Raw genomic sequence first — 23,463 nt, 5'->3', positions numbered from 1 at the left:
TTACACAGCTCATGTTGTAGAGATTAGGGGAAAAAAATTCCTCAACCCCGAGGCAGAGCAATAACAACATGGAAGCCAACGGGGAAGGCAGTTCGTTGTCTTGGCTTGAAAAATAACGAAGGTGACATTTAGGGCTGCTCTGGCCTCCCTGTCATGGAGTCTCATCATTAATTTAACCGTCTCTGTTACAGACAAACTTCCTAGTCAGTCTTGGAGTGGGGGTGGAGGCTTCCTGTCCTCTGTGGCCCATTAAAGATGTAGGGTCTTCTTTTATTTCCCTCTGTCCCCGCAGTCACCTGAAATCTAGTCTGTCCAATTCCTGGTGCTCACATGACATTTCTTCAGGAGAGCATAATTGGCTGTTGTTGACGGGGAAAGGTGGGGAGAAAAGGCAAGAAGGGTCCGCTACACATCAATGCTCTGCCTGGCTGATAGATGCTATTTTTTGAAAGCCCACGATGGACCACTCACTCATTCATACATTAATTCATTCAATAATTAATTACAAGTAACTCATTTGTGTCAGACACTGTACTAAGTGATGAACATGCTGTTTGATCCAAACAGGCATGACCCCTGTCTTCTTGGAGCATAGAGTCTAGTGCTGCCCAACACAGTGGTCACAAGATTCAGGTGGCTTCTTAAATTCAAATTGATTTAAATTACATATAATTAAAAATTCGGTTTCTCGTTTGTACTAGCCACATTTCAAGTGCTCAATAGCCACATGTGACTAGTGGCTGCCATATTGGATAGACAGGAAACAGTTCCATTGTCACAGAAGGTTCTATCAGCACTGGTCTAGTGGAACAGGCAGACACTTTCTATATATTCTTGCCTCTACCCCTCATAGATCCTTTGGAGGTAGGTGTTGTTTCCCCATTTTAGAGAGGAGGAAACAGTGATCAGTTGGTCAATTTGGAGCCAGAATTTGAATCCAGGTTTGTTCTACTCCAAAATCTGTAAGTAACAGAAAGTTACCAGCATCAAAGCTACAGGTAGCAAAGTGGTTAAAAGAATATATTTTGCAGGCTGGGTACAGTGGCTGGCCTGTAATCCCAGCACTTTGGGAGGCCAAAGTGGGCAGATCACTTGTGCTCAGGAGTTTGAGACCCACCTGGCCAACATGGCAAGACCCCTTCTCTACTAAAAATACAAAAATTAGCTGGGCATGGTGGTGCATGCCTGTTATCCCAGCTACTTGAGAGGCTAAGTCAGGAGAATCACTTGAACCCAGGAGGTGGAGGTTGCAGTGAGCTGAGATTGAGCTGAGATCATGCCACTGTACTCCAGCCTGGGCGACAAAGATTCTGTCTCAAAACAAAACAAAACAAAACAAAAACAAAAAAACACGGTTTGCAGTCTACTTACCAAAGTCTAAATATTAATATGGCTCAGGTTTTGTTAACCTCTCTAAGCCTCAGTTTCCTCATTATATAAGGACAGTCATATAGTCACTTCATATTAAGGTAGAAATGAGTAGTGAGATAATATATGTGTGCATGATGCCTGAAATGGAGAAAGTCCTCAATGCATGGTAGCAGTTGTTTTTGATGAGAAAGCTGAGCTCAAGATAGGAGAATTAACAACAGCAGTTTAGGACCAGAACAAGATTAGTCCAGAAATCATTTCTTTGGAAAACTTGAGAAGACAAAAATTAAAACCACTGAAGAACATAGAGAGTGGGCTCAGGATTTTGAGCATTGCATTATCTACTACAATGTTATAAAATCACCCAAACCTAGGATCTTAAAACAATAAACATTAATTATCTCACTGTTTCTGAGGTTCAGAAATTGGCTCAGGATCTCTTGCAAGGTTGCAAAATAACTGTTGGCTGGGGCTGTATTATCTGAAAGCTTGACTGGGGCAGGAGAATCAACTTGCAAGAGGATTTAGTGATCAGGCTATTGGCAGGAGGCCTTGGTTTCTCTTGGGCTATTGGTGATCATCCTGGATCTTTGCCACATGGGCCTCTACGCAAGGTTCCCCAAGTACTCTTAAGATTGGCAGCTGGCCTTTCCAAGGGCAAGAGGCCCAAAGGAGAAAGAAATAAAAAGAGAGGGAACAAAAATAAGAGTGCAGAGAGAGAAGGAGCATCCAGTCTTTTTATAACGTAATTTCACAAATCACATACTATCATTAATACCATATTCTATTTATTAGAAACAAATCACAGGGCCGGGTATGGTGACTCACACCTATAATCCCAGCACTTTGGGAAGTCAAGGTGGATGGATCACTTGAGGCCAAGAGTTCAAAACCAGCCTGACCAACATGGCAAAACCCCATCTCTACTAAAAACACAAAAATTAGCCAGGCTTGATGGTGCATGCCTGTAATCCCAGCTACTCAGGAGACTGAGGCATGAGGATCACTTGAATGCAGGATCCAGAGGTAGCAATGAGCTGAGATCATGCCACTGCATTCCAGCCTGGGTGGTAGAGTGTGACTCTGTCTCAAAAAAAAAAAAAAAAAGGAAAAGAAGAAAATCACAAAGTCCAGTCCAACCTGGACTAAGAGAGGATTTATACTCCACATCTTGAAAGGAAGAGTATGGAAGAATTTGTGGACATATGTTGAAACTACCACAAACATGAACTGGGCTGAGTGCCCAGAGCTCCCTTTGAGCAGAGAGCATGGATGAGTCCACCAGAGTTGAAGCACAAAGGCTAGGTATGCATATACCATTTTGCTATCCAGGAGCTCTGGGTCAGACCTAGAGGGTATTAAGATGCCTGATCCTGTCAGAGGAGGAAATTGGCTCCAGTGGGACATATCTGTGGTAGAGATGCACATACGTGGGACTGGGCAGGGAAGGAGGGTGCATTATCTGTATTTTAATAGGATATGACACTCAGTACCCATATAACCTTTCTTCTAATTGGGGTGTTGTGTTTGGAGAGGTAGGACCAGAAATACTTCTACTGAGAAACATTTCCAAAATTGCATTGTTTTTTATTTCTGGCCAGAACTGAATTCCTGTCTCCCTTCCTTCACTTGGCATCAGGTTGAATAGTGAGAAGGAGAAGGAAGAAATGAATAGTTACTGAACACTTACTATGCCATTTTATTTATTTCTCATAACTATCTTATCAGTTAGGTGTCACAAGCAGATTATTAGAAAGAGGGTCCCTTCCCACGCATGTGTGTAGCTGTCCGTAGTCCTGAATCTCATTGTTCTCTGAGTGGGCTCCACCCAGACCGTGTGTGTAATGATTCATGGGAGCTACGGGGAAAAAACATACTGGCCTTTCAATTTAGATATTTAAATGTAAAGACTATGAAGGTTTACTAAGATGCAATTTACAGATGAAAACTGATGTTCAGTATTTGTCACCTACTGTTTGTCAGAGATCCTGGAGAAAGTGTAAGTGCCCCATGGTGCAGAAGAGCCACCCATAACACTCTCACTTCATGTCTGGCTTTCAACATTTTATGGTTGATTAGGGATGACTTGTGCCCAGTCAAGTAGAGTTACAGATTATATTATTTAAAATACTACAGCTGAGAAAAGATTATGAAAACCTTCTGTATCAGCTAGAGGTTCACTGGTTATCCCAGTGGGCTGGGTGCTTAAAAGAGTCTTCCGTGTAAGCAAGCATTTTTCTTCCACTAATAAATTATTTTAAATTACTATTTATTTTTATCTCACGCTTTTTAAAACTTCATCTTAAAAATGTCCACTTCTGTATGTTTTAGAAAGAAAATACTAGTACAGAAGTTAACTGTGTACTGTGTTAATATAGAAATATATATACATCGGTACTAGAAGCTCAAAATTTTTATTGCCAGTAGAGGAATATGATCAAAAAAGAGTGAAAACCACTGCCTTAGAGTCTAGTCCTTTCTTTTACAGTGATTGAAACTTGCTCTCATTCTTTTGAAGCAATTAAAAGTAAGGAAAAGGCAGGGGTAGTTAGAAGGGAGAAAGCAAAAATGGAGACACAGAAGAGATGAAGGCTTTGGAGGGCCAGCACTACTCAGGGATGGCCCAGGAGAAAGCAAGAGAAAAATCTGTCTGAAGCTGTTTTCACATAATCACAGTAGCCAAGGACAAAACCACAGTCAACCCCAGCTAGCCTACTAAGCAGCTAAAAAAGGGTCAGAAAGGTACACGTCAAAGGATGCGGAGCCAGCAAGTGTGGATGTGAACAACGGTGGTTCTGTGAGCACCCCAAAGAGTACCGACGAAGGCGCTGAACTCTCTCCATGGCTAAATTATTCCCATCCGCTCCTGATTTTTTTCTGTTTTTATTTTCTATACTGATGAGAAATGCGCAGATTTTCACCCTGTCTCAGGACAAATAGAACTTTGACATGTAGTTCACAATTTATGTAACTGATTTCATATACTTCTGCCAGTTGTATCATGTTTCTGACAATTACAAATGTTTCTCTCCTCACTCCAAGGAATTGTGAGGCATCCACAATCATGCTGCTATCCCTTGTATGCTGCAGTCTGGGTGCTATTACTTCCATCTGACGCTGCAGGCAAACAACTGAGGCTGAGAGGGGTGACGTTACTTACCCAAGGACCCTGGGGGTAATTGGCAGAGACAGGATTGGGATCCACGTCGATCTGAGAAGGTACCTTGACTAAATTCTTTTCTGTATTCTAGGTGTTAGTCTGGATACCCTCAATCCCAAGGCATCTCAACCAGTAGCAATTTTTAGAGGTTCAGGGTATCCCCAAGTTGTTCTCAAAACTTCAAAAGTCTCATTAAAATGGCACGATACAGGGTTTTGTTTTTTTTTTTTTAATGAATAGTGTTTGAATTGGATGAAGTCTTTCAAAGGTGGAGTTAATGATGCAAGAAAATCAGATATGTGGTCAGCAGTGGTCAGAATATGGGGAGCCATTGTTTAGATTTTCACCCAGAAGACAAAGAGCCCGCGTTAAATCCCTTTAACTTTAATAGCATACAGCTTGGCCAGACTGTTTACTAAGTAGGTAACCTCAGGCTGTTCATTTGACCTATGTGCTTCAGTTTCCTCCTCTGTAAAACAGGGATGAAGACAGACATACCCGAGTGTTATTGTAAGGACTGAAAGAACTGAAACATGTACAGAACTTAAAACCATGCCTGACACATAGTAGGAAGTCAGGGACAATGGTTGTTCTTATCGCTGTAACCTCAGCTTCCTTGTCTGTAAAATGGGGGTGGTTTATATACTATCTACCTCATAGGATGATTTTAAGACTCAAATGAAATGGTGAAAAAGTCCTTCATAAGCAATATCATGCTCTGCAGATGAGAAAGTATGCTGTAATTTTCACTCCTATGTCTCACATATGAAACAAGTCTAAGAACAGTGTATTCCAGCCAAGAAATTAAAAGCTTTGTTCCTTTGGAGTCAGAGTGTGTCCCTGCACAGATCAATGTTGCTGAAGTGAAAAGAGAGAGATTTAATTACCTTGAGCCTTAGTGCCTTCCCCACCGAGAACAGAGAGTTCCTGGTGAGAGGAGTAGCTGAGTGCGGAGCTGACAGGTCGTCGTATGAGTGCCTGGGGACTCCTAGACATAAGCTCTGTCACCTTCCTAGGGCCAGACAACTTGACAAGGGAAGAGCTGGCTCCAAGGAGAAGGTGTGAACCTGTGTCTTTGAAAGGCCATGATCTGTGATGAAATCTGTTCGAGTGTGGCACCCGGGGAGAATGAGGCTAAGGCTGCCTTCCTGGCCTTGCATGGCTGTGTGTAAATCTTCATGTTCAAGGCGTATGGTGTTTGCATACACTGGTATCCACATTCTAAGGGGTATGCGCACCCACATACTGAGTCTCATATGCATAAGGTCATATGCATGCTTGAGAGTCTGTGTGTACATGTATCTATGGCCTGGGCACATCCTGCATGCATAAATGGGTTTGCATGTGAATGCTGCTTCTGTCTCCATGGGCAAAAATGTGCATCTGTGTCTCTGCACTTGTCCTGGTGGACACGTACAGATGTGGATGGCCATGTGGACCCACCTGTGTGAGTCCATGGCGTCACAGATGTATGAATTCTGTACACGTCCTTGCCATGTGTTTCAGTAGAGTTTGAGAATCTGAGACAGGCTGTGGGGTTGTCCACTGGGACTATCTGTGGAGCTGGGTCTCCAAGATTGTGGGTGAATGCCCCAAAGCTAGGAAGAGATAGGAGGGTTTGCATGAGAGAAGCTGAGCTCACAGCTCCAAGCAAATGGATCCTGTATCCAGCCATAGGGGTCAAGGAAGACCAGATACTAAAGGACAGGAGGTGCAGAGCCTGGGCTGTCAAGAGGAGAGTTGAAGAGCAGGGAAGAACACACTGCAGAAATGTGGAAGCAAAGTGCTCTGGCCACCAATCCACAACTGCCAAGCAGGCACAGGCAGAACAGGATTTTCGTCGTTTAATTAGAGATGCTTCCTTAAAGATATCATACCAGCTGTACCGTGTGTATGCATAGAAGACATCAGTGTGTGTATTGTCGTGTATATACTGAGGTCTGTGTTTGTACAGGTCCTTCCCGGGGCTTGACATATGATGTGATTGCACGTCAAGGATTTCCACTGTTACTCAGACAGCATTTAGACAGCACTTACTGTGTGCATGATGTGTTTGGGAGAGAATGGAATGAAGTGGGATCATGTCCCAAGTCCCTGAGGTTTTTATATTCAAAATGGGGCTAGAAACAGAGAAATATGCAATGCAGAGAAAAACTATAAGCAGCATAAATAAGATGGGTAGGAATTCTGCCTAGACTTGTGTTTGAGCCTGAACTTGGCCTTGTACTAGCTGTGTGGCCTTGTGAATGTTATTTAACTTCTCTGAGTTCCTTTTCCCTCATCTATCAGACATAGCATCAATATAACACCAAGATATAGCACTAGGTTGCTGTGAGAATTAAAGGAAGTAATATATCAAAGGCACCTAATAAAATATAAAGTACAAAGCAAATACGATGGATGTGGGCTTGCTCAGGCAGGCTCCTTGGAGGAGGAGGTGAGAACTGACCAGGGTGATGGGCAAGGCTTACCTGAGCCCAGGAGAGGATGCGACCATCCTAAACTCCATATCTGGCAACCCTTGCCCTCACACCTCAGCAGTATCCAAACACCATGCTTCCTCTAATCACTGCATATTGGGGCAGGAGAGGACCTTAGAAACTTGAATCTAACCCATCATGTTGCTAAGGCAGAAACAGACTCAGAAGAGCTCATCGAAGCCTTTCCAGAAGTTTGCAGCAGTAGCTGACACAGTGTGAGGCACTGTGCTGTTGCCTCACATTCTCAGCCTGGGTTATTGGCTGAGCTGTTGTTTACCAATACGGTATCTTTATCAAATAAGAAAAGTACCCGCCTCTGGACAGGTGCAGTCCATCAGAAACTCGCATGACAAGCTGTAAGCAATGTTGTGTGAATGCGAACTAGAACACTGTGCCTCCTTCAAGCAAGCACAGCCCCTGAGCCCACCACTGGTCACCCAGTCACAAGGTGGACTGCAGTCCCCCTCTCCTCTCAGGCAAGTGCCCTGCATGACCCTAGAGAGTGGCCCTGGGTTTGAGCCTGGCTAAGGCAGGGGTCAGCCAACATGTAGGCACTGATGATGCGGCAGGAAACAGGACATCGTCCTCACCCCCACAGGAACTCTGTTTATTGCAAGAAATGGAAACAACAACAACAAAACGTGCAAACAATCACTGTAAAAAGTTCCATGGGAAAGGGAGGCTACAGGCTCAGAGGAGGACCCCAAAGCAAGCCTCAGGATCAGGAGCAGCTTCGTGGAAAGATGGTGAAGGATTCAGGACAGAGCGAGGTGTAGGTATATTTGGCACGCAGCAGCGGTGGGAGTACAGGGCTTTTACATTTTGATGCAGCCTCATCAAACCAATGCATTGCAATGCCCCCTAAATCAAAAATGGATCTATTAAAATAATAATAGGTACCATCTATTGGGCACTTACCATGTGTTTTAATTCATGTACGTCTGTCACAACCTTAGGAGACAGGAACCGTTATTATCCACACTTTCCCACGAGGAAACTGGGGGGTTCAGTGCCTTGCCCGTGGTACCCATGGTCAGTGGCAGAAATGGGGGCTGCTGCGAAGCTGTGCCCCTCACCACTACCCGATGCCACCTTTTCTCAGGACTGTTTCCCTTGGCAGAGCCCAGGAACAGGGGCTGAAGCAGAAGCCAGACGTGGAGGGACACCAAACCTAGGGGAATGTGGTGGCCATGGAGAATATTCCTCTCAGATACCCAGCTTCAGGGAGCATGACTGCCCAGCGGTTCCCACAACTGCTTTCCCAAATCCAGCACAAACACTGTCCTGACTGCCCCTGGCCACCCCCAGCCGATGGAGGAGCAGGGCAGGGATAATAAGGAAGGGCCCTTCCTAGAGACTTGGGACTCCTCTCGTAGGCAACCTTGGCTCCAGGACTCCCAGACAGCCCTGCCAAAGTTTCCGTAGGATTGTCTAAAACACTTGCCCCATCCCCCCCTCCCCTCCCTTGCTCCTTCGCCGGGAGTCAGGGCTGCATCGTGGACTTGTGGCTTTTCCAGCCTCCCCCGGTCTCCACATTTTTCCCCACACGCATTTCCTCTAACAGATTTCTTGCATGTTTAATGCTGTCTCGGTTTCTGCCTTCTCGGAGGGCCTGGATTAACACAGATGTGGGTGGGTAGGTCTGTGTGGAAGCAATGTGGGGGCCCAGGGGAGGTCCCTGAAGCCAAGGACTCAGAGCCTGGAAGGCAGATGAATGGGATTCTTGGGTAGAATGCACAAGCGGCTGTCACGGGAAGCCCTGACACTCTGCTCTTTCATCTTCAGGCCTCAGAGAGGCTGCTCTTTCTTGAAAGGGACAATCCTCCTCCCCTGCCAAACACGCTCCTGTCTTCCCTCCACCTGGGTGACCAGTGGTGGGCTCAGGGGCTGTGCTTGCCTGAAGGAGGCACAGTGTTCTAGTTCGCATTCACGCAACATTGCTTACAGCTTGTCATGCGAGTTTCTGATGGACTGCACCTGTCCAGAGGCGGGTACTTTTCTACACGGGTGATGTTTCGCCTCCTTTTACCACCACAGCCCGGTTGACCAGCGCCTGTCCCATAACTGGTCTGTGACTGCAGGGAGTGCCATGTTTGTGCATCTAAGCCCCCACTAGCTGGGGGGTTCCTTGTGGTGGGTGTCAGTCTGAGCCATTCATCACTGTATCCTAGTGCCTGGTGCAGTAGTGCCTGGAATGCAGGTGTTGTTCAATGAATGAATACATGAATACGTGAGTGAGTGGCCCCACAGCAGATCCGCGGCTTGCCTTGTGTGACGCAGATACAGTGCCTGGACGCAGTGCCTCCCAGGGGACAAGTGGGACCAGAGAGTCTGATATGAACCTGACCCTGCTAATGAGCAGGTGGGTGGCTCTGGCCATTCTCAAATTCGCTGAGCGTTAGTTTCCTTATCTGTGAAAAGCAGTGATAATGCTGAACTCTCCAAGTTGTGAGGATAATGCCAAACTTTTTGCCTGAAACATATAACAAAGTGGCTGCCACTGTAACAGGAACTCAAACATGTCAGGCCCTCTGGCCTGGCCCCCAGCTGCCCCACTGCAGACCTATTGCCCATATGTAGCAGCGCTCAAATGAAAGCACAACGTCTGCTTTTTTGATTATATTGAAAAAATAATTACTTAGGCTTTGCCGTCTGCACTACCTGCCATCTCTCTCCCCAGTCCCCGTTTTCTCTTCTCCTGATTATTAAAAACATAATAAACACATATTGCTCCCTGGCTACTGTCATAGCCACTGGGGATTAAGAAATAAGGAGATGAGAGTCTTTTTTCTTAGAGCTTGTGGTCCAGTGAGGGTTGGGGAGAGAAAGAGAATAGAAACAAACATAAAAATAAATAATTGCTATTTGGTGCAGTAAAAGCCACAATAGAGTAAGACTCAACTGCTGGCATGTGACAACATATATCTGAAATTTCCCAGAACATAGCCAATTTCAAATTATTTTATTATTTTTCACTCGAGGCAATTTGTTGGGTATGATTTAATATGTTTTAAATTTTTATTATGAAATACTTCAGGCATATAAAAAGCAGAGGTATTATGAACAACTGTGTACCAACCACGCAGTTTAAAATACAAAACCTGTTTGCATTTTTCTTTTTCTCCTCAGTGGTAACCTCTCTCCTGAATTTGGGTTTATCTTTCATTAGTGTGTTTTTGGTTTTTTGTTGGTTGGTTTTTGTTTGTTTGTTTGTTTGTCTGTTTTCAGACGGAGTCTCTCTCTGTGCCCAGGATGGAGTACAGTGGTGCGATCTCAGCTCACTGCAACCTCCACCTCCCGGGTTCAAGTGGTTCTCCTGCCTCAGCCTTCCTAGTAGCTGGTACTGCAGGCGTGCACCACCACATCCAGCTGATTTTTGTATTTTTAGTAGAGACAAGGTTTCACCATGTTGGCCAGGATGGTTTCAATCTCCTGACCTTGGGATCTGCCCTCCTCAGCCTCCCAAAGTTCTGGGATTACAGGCGTGAGCCACCGCACCCGGCCCTTAGTGTGTTTTTATGCTTTTGTCACATATGTACTCATCTACAAATTATATATGACATTGTCTCACAAGTTTTAAAACTTTGTATAAATGTTACATACTGTAGGTATCACTCTGCAACATTTTTGTTTTTGCTCAACATGTTTTTAAGATGTACGCATGTTGATACCTATATCTCTAATTCATTCATTTTTGACTGCCGTATAGTATTCCACTGCAAGATAATATCATAGAATTGATCTGTTTCCCAGGTGACAGACATGTGGGTTGGAGAAACAGAGTCACCGTGTCTTTCCATTAGCATTCTTCAGGAAGTAGACACCAAGATGGGATTAGCTGTGTATGAGATGTATTGGAGAAGCTCTTGTGCATGACAAAGGAGAGGATCAGGAGCAGGCAGGGAGAGCCTTCAGACTATGATGTGGGTCTCACATGCGAGAAAGGAGAGCGGGAAAGAAGGAGAAGGAAGTAGGAAGAACTGTGACTACAGTGCAGTTGTAAGAAAGTTTTGGCCAGGTCAACAGGGAGTCCTCATGCAATAGTCATCGATGACACCATCTCATGTGCAGCAGGAATGGCCCAGCTCTAGTGCCCCTGCTATATTCAGTTACTATGGGTCTGAAGGTATGGCAGCTACAGCATTTGTCAGTCATGCACTCCACAGAGGACTCACTTGAAGAGTGATCTGAGTGGTACCCCTCCATGGCCGCTACACTCTATATTTCTCCTCTATCTTATGAAAAGAAAAGTGAGATGTTAGAGAAGGTTATCACAGGACAGTGTCATTAAAGCTGGGTCTTAAGGGACTGTCGCAGGCATCATTGCTGGCCAGCAGTCACAGCAAGTCACTTTCATTTATTTTTTGTATCTATGTTGATCTGTGCTGCCAGGAATCTGCCATCAATGATCCAAGAGGCTCCATGGTAAGGCTTTGGAATCACACAGACCTGAATTTTATTCTCATCTCAGCCATTTGGGCATTGCATAACATTGCATAAGTCTTTTCACTGATGTAGGTCTCACTTTTGTTATCTGAAAAATGAGGATGGCCAGACCTATCTCATGCAGTTGTTATGGGGATTAAAAACATGGTGTAAGCATAGAGTCTGGCACCCACAGTAGGTACTTTAAAAAAAAATGTTAGTTCCTTCCCCATCCCACTATGACATTATTGGGGAAAAGAGATCTATTCTTACATGTAGTAATTTTTCTCAAACTGATAAATGTTAAAAAACTTAGGGTCTTAGTTCTGTAAACTCCAGTTATCTATAGCAATCGGGGTGAATCAGAATGATCTCCACTGAACCTTCTAATTCACACCCATCACTCTTTCTAAAGCAGCAATTTGTGATTAATCTCACTCGAGGGCTAAATCAGTCCCAAGCGCTTCCAAGGCACTTGATAAAGAAGCTCTCTGATTTATAGCAAACACCATTATTGAGCGGTGGCAGGGAGAAGCCATTGGGGATTTGTCTTGCTGGAAACTCTCTCTGTTGGAGCCATTTCTTCTATTTTCCTGGGTGAGAGCTCAATTTATTTCAAAATAGATGGATGGAGTTCCTCGGTGAGGTAGGAGGAAGAGAGGACTTAGACAATTTTTAAAAATAAATTATAATACTTAATATTTTAAATTTGTGAAATTCTTTTGGTTTACACAGACATCAGGACTTGACAGAAGGCTAGGCATGTAGTAGGCCTTCCATAAACGTTTGTAGAAGTGTACGATCATCTCATTTACTCTTCACAGCAGCCCCAGGAAGTACACTGAGGCCATTATTCCCATTTGAGAAAGAGGGAATTTGAGGTTGGCAGGTACGAAATAGCAAAGCTGGGACTTTCTCTTTATTTATTTATTTTTATTTTTAATTTTATGTATTTATTTATTTTTGAGATGGAGTCTCACTCTGTCACCCAGGTTGGAGTGCAGTGGTGCAATCTTGGCTCACTGCAACCTCTGCCTCCCAGGTTCAAGCGATTCTTGTGCCTCAGCCTCCCAAGCAGGTGGGATTACAGGTGTGCAGCACCACACCCAGCTACTTTTTGCAGTTTTAGTAGAGATAGGGTTTTGCCATGTTGCTCAAGCTGGTCTTGAACTCCTGACCTCAAGTGATCCACCTGCCTCGGTCTCCCAAAGTGCTGAAATTATAGGCATGAGCCACCGCACCTGGCCAGAGCTGGGACGTTCATGCAGATCCAGGCCTGATCCTTACCCTTCACCATGCCATCACCCTCAGCGGTCCAGGAGCAGCACTGTCAAACCCATTCCTGGAGCACGGATGTCTGAAGCACTGTCTCATCACCAAACTGGAAGTCTGGTTAGCCAAGACTGCAGTTTCTTTTTTGCCTATTCTTTGTGCCCATGCGGTTCTATTCCAGAGCACATTTATGATACATTTGCGTCTCGCACGCGGTCCGTCTTCTTGACTCCTGTCTACTTAGAGCCTGGCTCTTCTTCCAGTGACCTTCATGAATGGCTGTCTTATCTTTGCTTGAGCTTCTGCTATGACTGAGAACTCCCTACTCGGCTGCCCAATGTCAAGAGCTCTTCTTACTTGATTGAACCAACCTATTGCCCCTGGAATGTAATTCCCCTGGACTGTATAGACTTGGATCCAGGCAGAATCGTAGCAGCAAAAGCTTATTAGGCCTTCCCACTTATGAGCTGTGTGACAGAGGGGAAGGGATTTCATTTTTTTAAGTCCTGGTTTTCTCAATTATAAAACAGAACCAATACTATTTTATCAGTAGGAAAACTTGTAGGTGCAAGTAAGAGAATACCAAATTAATAGTGGCATAAATAATAAAGACATTTAATATTTCACTTCACAAGAAGTTTTGAGGCAGGCAGTGCCAGCACCACCCCAGCAACCCAGTGCCACTAGGGTTCTGGGGTTCTAGGTTGGTATCCCGGGGATTTCCTAGGCCATCATATCTTCACACAACACTTGGAAGGCAAGGATAAAAGACATAGGTAAAAACAAACAAGCAAAACAGACTTTTCTGTGACCTCTCTCTTCTCAGGGAGGAAAATATTCGCTATTCCTGGAAAGTACTTGACTTTGCTTTCTTTCTTATTCATCAGATATAGCTACACACCCATTCCTAGACCTGGTCCTGGCTTAGGTGAATAGCATTACATAATTGACTTAGACATTCATGATGTCTCGGGCAGGGCGTACTGCCACCTAAACAAAATGACGGTTTGCAGAAAAAGAAGAGGAAGAGTGGCTGTTGGTTGGTGATACGGTTTGGATCTGTGTCCGCATCCAAATCTCATGTCGAATTGTATGTAATCCCCAATCCCCTTTTTGGAGGTGGGGCCCAGTGGGAGGTGACTGGATCATAGGGCAGGTTCTGATGAGTGGTTTAGCACTATCCCCTCTGTGCTGTTCACGTGATAGTAAGTGAGTGAGTTATCACAAGATCTGGTTGTTTTAAAAGTGTGTAGCACCTCCCCGCCGCCCTGCTCCCCCCATCTGAGGTGCCTTGCTCCCCTTTGCACTTGTGCCATGATTTTAAGTTCCCTGAGGCCTTCCCAGAAGCTGATGCCACCATGCTTCCTGTACAGCCTGGAGAACCATGAGCCAATTAAATATAGTTTCTTCAGAAATTAGTCCAGGTATTTATTTTAGCAATTCAAGAACAGACTAATACAGCTGGGCAACAACAGCATTATTGGATAATATATGCAAAGTGTTTAGTAGAGTTCCCAACACCTTCTGCTTCATAAATGTTGACTATTACTATTGCCTAGTATTATCATAAACTTTCATAAAAAGTAACCAGGGTCCCTCTGACAATCTCTTCTCCACCTAGGACTTCTGTTCACCTTCAATTATGCCCTACCTTGATAGTCATGCTCCTTGGAAGAAAAAGACACCCTGGGTAGGGCTATCTTATTGCCTAATCCCATGGAGTGTTACTCACGTGTTACTCCAGGAGAATGTACCCTCTGGAGGTGTGACTGCTAGCCTCAATCCTGAATAGGAGTAAAATAGTTCTTCCTCATCTGTCTTCACTACTTCATCTTATCTGAGATGTGGCCTCCCCTTGTCCTTGGTATATTTTGTCCTGATATAACTTTATAGTTTTTATTTTGTTGTATTTTTGTCATTGGCACTTTTCATAAGTCTTGCTTAGAAACTTAGCCTGAATCAACTTTTCAGCATCATGGGTAAAAGAGGGAGAGGCGGTTCCCTTCAAGTGAGTCAGTGACCAATTGTGGCCCCTGAGCTTGACCATGGGTGCGCTATCTGTCCTTCTTAGGTCAGTGGTGATGTGGGGAGGGGGCCTCCTCAGCTCTGCTGGGACATTTGAAATAGTTCAAAGAAAGAGACCTCACCAGTAGAGGACAGAAAATCCAAGGTGGGTAATGGCTGGTTATTACTTAAAGCTATCTTGAGTAAAAAACAAAAGACTGATGAAAATCCTTTTTTATACTTGTCTCTTGAAGTTCTCTGCCTTACAAAAGAATCTCTTAAATAAATGCAGTCCTGGCAAGAAGTGAATATGCTCTCAGGCTTTGGCCCCAAAATTTTCCTTTGTAAATCACGTGTGGAAGTAGGTGGAGCATATACCACAAAGCAAGAAGCAAAGAGCAGCAGCTAGCAGTGGCCACTCACCATGTGCCAGGCCCCTACAGGCATAAACCCACTGCCTTCTCAGGGTGCTCTATGGGCAGGTGCTATCGAAGATTTGTTAAGAGAGGAAGTAGTCCCAGGAAAACAAAGTAATTTAAATGACATTTCCCCGCACCGCACTGTATTGCCATGCTTTACAAACCATCCAGCCAGCCAGAGCCAACCTCCCAACGCTTAATGCTTCCAAATGGCATTTCATCTGGGACCCAAGAGCTTGCGAGGCCCAGGTAAGTCTTACCTGGGAAGTCTGAGTCAAGTCACTCAGTCCCTCTGGGCTCGATTTCCTCATTCATAAATAACATGGGACAATTTTATCTGCCTCATAGAATTGTTGCGGGAGTCAAGCGAGCTACTGCATGTCAAGTGCTTTCAGAGCTTGGTTTGTAAGAGGTCTCAGTAATGAACGGTGGCCATTATTATTGCTTTTGTTACTGCTCTTATTGTTAGGAACTTGATCTTACCAAGCCCTAATGACCCCATCTCCAGAACAGTCTGACCCAAGGACACTCTGCAGAGAAAGTCTGAACACCGCCAAGCATGCTTCCCAAGACTGGTGTGTCTTCCCAGCCTGCGTTTCCTTCACATTTCAGCTCCGACAGATTTCTGTGTTCTGGATGAAGCTGTTGAGCGCTAACTCTGCAATCTGTTCTGGCTGTTCAATAAACTTCTCTTCCCGGACAAGCTGACACACGCATGTAAATATCACTTTATGCCTGGACTTTGATTTCTGAGTCAAACTTCTACTTCATGGTGGCTTTTAGGGTCATTCCCAATCCAGAGCCTAGGAATCACCAATAAAGTATCAAGCTTTCCTGTGGAGTGTGGATGAAAAAGATGAGGATGAAAGAGCTCCTGCCCTCAACGAGCTTTCAGGGCAATAGCTAGCTTGCAGCACAATGGGGTAGCTCTTTCCATTGCCACAACATACAGGTGACGATAAACTGAGCTTTCGAGAGGCTTAGTGACTTGGTGGATCTCACAGCTGGTAAGGAAGGCAGGATGTGAACTCAGATCTTCTGACCTTGAATCCCCAGTGGTTTCCTAACCTATAGGTTTATGCAAAAGTAATTGCCTTTTAAAAAGTGCCATTTAAAGGTAATGACAAAAAAAAAAAAAAAAAGCAATTACTTTCGCACCAACCTAATAGCTCCCCCTGGGAGAAGGAGTTGGTTCATTGTGATGAGCTCAAGTCAAAGCTGGTGGCCCATGTGACTTTAGGTAGCTATTAGGGTCCAAAAAGTGTCCTAACCTCTGTGTCGCCAAGGGTCAACTGTATGTTCCTGAGGCTGCTGGGCCTGTTTCATGAATACCTTTTAGTTAGTTGATTGGCTCATTGCAAAGGGAGCTGGTGTTGAGAGACGAGATCATGGAAAGTTTCAGGGACTATGGAGCAGGATAAATGCTCTAGGCATGCGAACAAAGCAAAGATCCTAAATAAATGTTTCCCACATTGCCCTGCCAATTGCTCTCATTTCTTGTGTGTGAAGGGAGGCATATTAAAGACAGTGAAAGCCTTTGAGTCTCACAGACCTAGCTAAAGTCCTGGACTACTGTGTGACCTTGGTAAAGTTACACAGTCCTGTGAACCCCCATTCTCTTATCTGTAAATTAGGAGAATAAAACATGCCTCACAGGGTTGCTGTGAAGATTAAAAGGAGGGAAAAGTTGTAGAATCTTGCCTCAGTAGGGCTCAACAAATACTAATTCCCATTTTCCCAGTCCATCATCTGGCGAATGGATTGGTGATTCCAGGAAAAGTCTGGCCTTATTTCGCCAGATTTAAACATTAGAATGTAGAAATTGAAGGAAATCAGGAACAATCTCCAGACAGGAGCCGTATTGGATTAATAGAGTTAGGTTAATTATTATTAATAGTAGTAGTATTGAGACTGAGTCTTGCTCTGTCGCTCAGGCTAGAGTACAGTGGCATGATCTCGGCTCACTGTAACCTCTGCCTCTCCTGGGCTCAAGTGATTCTCCTGTCTCAGTCTCCCGAGTAACTGGGATTACAGGCACCTGCCATCATAACCACACCTGGCTAATTTTTGTATTTTTAATAGGGACAGGGTTTCACCATGTTGGCCAGGCTGGTCTCAAACTCCTGACCTCAAGTGATCGGCTTCCCAAAGTGTTGGGATAACAGACGTGAGCCACTGTGCCTGGTTGAGTTAGGTTAATCAAACACACACACACACACACACACACACACACACACACACAAACTAAAACAAAACATGCCATGTTACGAGGTGATTAACAGGAATTTCATCCTTCACATGTATACCTATGCTTAAAATGGATATTTTTACCATCTGTCATAGACTATTAAAATGGGTGCTTTTAAATAAGGGAAAAGAGGTACTCGCCCTGCTATTCACAAGTGAAGGGTGGAGGGAAGTGCACATTTTTCATCCTCACTTCCTATATGAGATTTGTTCAAGGAAGTGGCAGTACATGGAGGAAGAGGACGGACTTTGTAGTCAGAAGATGAGAGGGTTTGAACCAGTTCTGCCATAGAGAGGTGAGTAGTGCTGGACACACATTGACTAATATTTTTGAGCTTCAGTTTCCAGGTAAGTGGAGGTAACAGCTCCCTTTCCAAAGAATGCAGTATTGCAGAAAGAACACTGGATTACAAATCAGTGAATTCCTTAGTTCCAATCCCATTTCAGCCATTTACTTGAATGCATACTTGGATCACTTGCCTAATTCCTCCAAGCTTTAGTTTTCTCCCCTATGAGTAAATAATGCCATTTGTCCTTTCAATTTCATAGGCTGGTTTTGAGGATATAATTCAGTACAAAACAAGACAAAACAAACAAAAAAACCTTGTAAATAGTAAAGCAAATATGCTAATGAAAATCTGCTATCATACCAATATAAAATTTAAGCTACTTTTTTGATCAGATTAAATGTCATTTCAGATAAAATTCTCAAGGGATCTATCTTGTTTCTTTGCCTACTGAAAGGATAAACATTAGGTTTTAATTCTAGTTCTGGCACTTACTTCGTAAGCCCTGTGGTTGCATATCTCCCACCATGCAGTAGCCATTCTCTTTGAGTGGTGTTGACTCGTACCCATCCTCAGCTCCAATGGTGGATCCTGATAAGTCCAAGCCAATCAAGATAATGCCATCCCCTGCCAGGCGATTGCTTCAGGGGTGCAGTTAGAGTGTTAAAGGCTTTGCTTCAATAGTTGGGGTGTGAGTCAGTCACACATCCAGCTGGATGTGAAAGCATGCAACCCTGGGAGCTGCTGGCAGCCATCTTGATATCACCAGGGAACAGCTGAGAAAGATTGCAAAGAAAAGAGCCCTTGCTCTGACAATTATCATGAGCCCCTGGATTAAACTGTGCCTGAAACAGCATACTTCTGGGCTTTTCTGTTAGGTTGAGGCAACAAATTTTCTTGGTTGGGTTTCTGTTGGTTTCTCTGTTCTTGCAAGTAAAAAACCTTAAGAAATACACCATGTAACCTTGAGCAACTTCCCTTACCCTCTAAACTTCAGTTTCATGATAACAGGGCATAGTAGAATAGAATGCCTACAATAAATAGGGTCACTGTGGGGTTCGACAGTGCTTGAAAAATGCTTAGCACCATGCATAGTTGATATGGTTTGACTCTGTGTCCCCACCCAAATGTCATTTCAAATTGTAATCCCCATGTGTCAAGAAAGGTAAATGATTCAATCATGGGGGCGGTTTCCTCCATGCGGTTCTCCTGATAATCAGTGAGTTCTCACCATATCTGATGGTTTTAAGGGGGAGCTTTCCCTGCTCTTGCTCGCTCTTTCTTGCCTGCCACCATGTGAGACATGCCTCTTCCCCTTCCGCCATGATTGTGAGATTCCTGAGGCCTCCCCAGCCATGTGGAACTGTGAGTCAATTAAATCCCTTTTCTTTATAAATTACCCAGTCTCGGGTGTGTCTTTATAGCAGTGTGAAAATGGACTAACAGTACAAAGTATGCATTGAGTATATGGTAACAATTTTTATTACATTTGCAGCTCTAAACTTTGTGTTAAATGCTTTAAGTATATCATTTCACTTGGTCATTGGTCAAGCTAGGAGGACTTTTTTGGTCCCCATTTTACAATTAAGAAATGAAGGTTGGAGAGTTTATGTGACTTGTCCAGGGTTCCACAACTACAGAAGCAGAGATTTTACAGAGTATGATTGTTTCTCCTTTTTTTCAATCCTTTGAACAGATGATTATTGTACAGTGTCAATAAAATGTTAGTTGAATGCCTATAATGTGCAAAGCATTGTAAGTATATAGCAGTAAATATATATGCTGTCCTTCAGTTTTAGAGGATAGTCTCACACTATCTGAATTATAGAGAAGATCACGTTGAGTTTTTGTCTTGGATTTATTAGCATCATGCTCCTAACAACTAAGTTAACCAGCCTATCATCTAAATCCTATAGGCACATGAAAAGTATTGACATGAACAAAGTAGTTCTGCAACTAAGTGTAGAACATAGAGCTTATTTCCATATAAAATTAAATATATATATACACACACACACACACATACACACACATCTTGTATTTGAACTGCTATTTAATTTCTTCTAAAACATTGAACTGAACTGTAACATTCCTTTTACATTTGATTCCACTGGTTAAAAAAAAGTCTTTTTCATATACTATAAAGATATTATCTCTGCTCTTTCCGACATGGTGTCAACTTATATATGTTTCTAGCAAGTCTGAACAACACTATTAGAAGTGACAATGGGATGGAAGAAGAATAGGTCTTTGCTACATTGGTTTCTTAGGAAATCTGCAGGAAAATCTAATGTTGTGTTTTAGTGTTTACCTTTAGGTGACATTCTCCAAGTGTCTTTATGTGTTATGGAGTGCCTTTTACAATACTCCAATCACAAGGCGTGTAAAAAATGATTATATGGAGAATAGTTAATGTAAACCTCTTTATGACCAATGTTGTCTTATGTGCAGATCAGGAAATTCCTTACAAGTAATGTATAATAAGCCCTGAGAAACATAAACAGCCTCTGAACTTGTCTTCTTAACATCTAGATATTTTGTCTAAGAAGATTTAATAGTGTCAGGACACATCCCAAATGAGATTTCACAGGCTTTCACAGGCAGGGGGAGAGGTTCTACTCTCCTACACTGCCTCATCTTCAGCTTTTCATGTCAATTTTGATAGAAGGGTCTGAGAGGAGAACCTATAAAATCAACCTGCAGAAAACACAAGTGGTCCCTGATTTCATAATTGTGAGATTTTTACTTATATTGAAGCCATATGTGGGGAAGCTAATGAACAACTGAGAATAGTTTGTTCCTTGTCTTGATAGCTTAGTCTTAGATATCTGAGAGTTGTGAAAAAATGGACAGATTTGTAGTCAGATAGATTCAGCTTTGTTCTATCTAGGTGAGAGACATTGGGTATATTATGTAACTTCTCCAAGCCTATTTGTCATTGTAAAGTGAGAATAATAAAAACTAGTAGGGTTATGGAATAAAGATAAATACAGGGCCCCGTTCATAGTAGGTACACAATACAAAGTAGACCCTTTCCTCTTTAATTCTCTAAGAAAATATTTATTTAATATAATGTATTTCAACAAAAATGTCCTTCTTAGAAATATAACCTAAGCATAACTAGATTTCACTAGTTTGGGAATACAAATATTAAATAACTCGTATTTCCACATTTATATAATGCAGCAATTTCTGGGCGCCACTCGGGGTGTGTCTTGTGCTGCTTCTCTTGTCGTTTTCCTCCAGTCCCCTTGTTGATATCCGCTGCTCGGGAAGGTCAACTTGGGGAAAGCGCCTTGCCTCAGCCTCTTTTGATGGGACAGTGCCTTGCCTTTGCCTCTTTTTCTTCTCTGGGAACCCCAGAGATTCCCAAATGGTAATCTCATGGAGCAATCAAATGACACAACCTTGTTAAGACTTCAGTGTACCAGGAACATGCTGTGTCTCTGTGGAAATGCCCTCTTCCCAGTTCTGTTTCTTGCTTTGTCATCTGAACTGCTAACTGTACTTCTTTTGCCTCCCTATGAAAATGTGGCACATATACACCATGGAATACTATGCAGCCATAAAAAAGGATGAGTTTGTGTCCTTTGTAGGGACATGGATGCAGCTGGAAACCATCATTCTTAGCAAACTATCACAAGAACAGAAAACCAAACACCGCATGTTCTCACTCATAGGTGGGAACTGAACAATGAGATCACTTGGACTCGGGAAGGGGAACATCACACACCGGGGCCTATCATGGGGAGGGGGGAGGGAGGAGGGGGGAGGGATTGCATTGGAAGTTATACCTGATGTAAATGACGAGTTGATGGGTGCGGCACACCAACATGGCACAAGTATACATATGTAACAAACCTGCATGTTATGCACATGTACCCTAGAACTTAAAGTATAATAAAAAAAAAAAAAGAAAGAAAGAAAATGGCTTCTGCCAGTAGCATTTTCTCCAGTCATCCACAGGTGAAGACAAGGACATTCTCTATCCTGAGGCCCCCTTTTCCACATAATCCCTCCCCAGTGCAAACTATTTCCTGCAAAAAGATAGCTTCAGACTGTTTCCTACTTCATCAAAACCACCCAGACTTAAAAATCCAGTTTAGGCTCAGTTGAAACCTTCTCTACAATAAAAACTACTGTATGTGCTCATTTCTCATCCACTAGGGGTCTGCCTTCTAAATCAAAAGCAAGTAGAAGACAGAGTAAAATGTGTAATATAAATTTATTCTGTGACATTTTCCTCATTCAAGATATTTTAACATAGATTAAAATATATCAATATTTCATGAAAAATAAATTCTAGAAGAATTTAGATAATATCTGTAATATACATGATTTGACCCTGAATATCCTTTTTTTTCCTTCACTTCAAACATCATTTTTTAAAAAGTAACATAAAATGATAAGGATTGCAACATTCTTCATATATCTTGTGTCTCATAAATTTTAATTCAATTGCCAGTTCTTTTCTCAACTACGTATGTTAATGGTATTTGCTCCTGTTTTTGAACGGGATGAGTATCCATTTTCTGTTTCTTTGTGATATTTAGGTCTTCTTTCTCTGATTCTTCAAGAAAATGCTCCATGCTGAGTTTGAATAGTAATCGAGGGTCTGGTTTAGACAGTGGTGGGCAATTACACATCTCTCTAATTTTGAGAGCCTATAAAGACATAATAAGATAAAAAAAAACTATATATACATCAATATATTCAGATTGTTTCAGTAATCCGTAATATGTTCCATGTAAAACAAATAAAGAATGCATTGTGTATTTTTTTAATAAAAGGTATCTTGATTATGACACATAAAAGGGAACCACTGATAAATCCACAGTGAACAGTTGTTTTCATGATTTGGTCAAATAGTATTATTTTAAAAACAACAACAACAATAGTATTAATAATCTGTAACCACTGCCCAAATGCTGTTTTGAGGGTAAACAAATCTTAGAGATAGCTCTGTGGTTTCAGTTAAACTCTAGCTGACCTGAGAACAATCATTCAGATTTTAAAAGACTCTATGAGAGGTTTTCTTCAAGAAAAAGAAAACTGCAGAATATAGATGACTGAATATACTGAAAAAAGATATATATAACTGATATAGTCTTGGGTAAAATTGATGATAAAAACCTAGTGATACAGTTTGGATACGTCTCCACCCAAATCTCATCTTGAATTGCAGTTCCCATAATTCCCACGTCATGGGAGATAACTGAATCATGGGGGCAGGTCTTTCCCATGCTGTTTTCATGATAGTGATTAAGTCTCACAAGATCTGATGGTTTTATAAAGGGCAGTTCTCCTGCACATGCCTTCTTGCCTGCTGCCATGTAAGACATGACTCTTCTCCTCATTTGCCTTCCACCGTGATTGTGAGCACCCCCGCCAACCCCCGGCCATGTGGAACTGTGAATCAATTAAACCTCTTTCCTTTAAAAATTCTCCAGTCTCAGGTATGTTTTAGTAGCAGCATGAGAATAAAACATTGCAAAGGAAGGAAAAGTAATCACGGTGTACTATGGGGCTCAGCTAGGACTAGTGCTTACAGTTGAAAATACCAAATCTTGATGAAACCAAAAAGTACGATTTCATCATACTGAGAAGGGGAGAGCTGCATGGGTGTATGCATGCACAGGGTGTGACACTGGAAAGAGAGGGCTTACGTCTCATCCTGTACGGTGGAAAATAAGTAAGGCCCAAAATTGAAGTTAGAACGTAGCAACATAAGCATGTTATTTAGACACAATGGGAAATACTAAACAAATCATCCAATAGAACTGGAAATAGTTATCCCT

General features: G+C 42.8%; 1 protein-coding gene across 11 annotated transcripts in view; it reads right to left on the bottom strand.

Moving 5' to 3' along the window:
- OMA1 (OMA1 zinc metallopeptidase) overlaps nt 1-23,463 on the bottom strand; it is a 163,814-nt gene that overhangs the window by 74,578 nt on the left and 65,773 nt on the right. For 8 of the 11 annotated variants that reach the window (XM_015140686.3, XM_077955483.1, XM_077955458.1 and 5 more), the window contains one exon: nt 21,872-22,329. The exons of the other annotated variants lie outside the window; for them this stretch is intronic. In XM_015140686.3, coding sequence (XP_014996172.2) covers nt 22,120-22,329 — 210 coding nt within the window. In that variant the 3' untranslated portion in view covers nt 21,872-22,119. Of the gene's footprint in view, nt 1-21,871; nt 22,330-23,463 lie in introns of those variants that run through there. 11 annotated transcript variants of the gene reach the window in all.

This window comes from Macaca mulatta, chromosome 1, assembly GCF_049350105.2.
Source record: "Macaca mulatta isolate MMU2019108-1 chromosome 1, T2T-MMU8v2.0, whole genome shotgun sequence".
In the NCBI taxonomy this organism is placed as follows: Eukaryota; Metazoa; Chordata; class Mammalia; order Primates; family Cercopithecidae; genus Macaca; species Macaca mulatta.
Note: the sequence above shows the minus strand (reverse complement) of the source record. Positions and strands in the feature narration are given on the sequence as shown.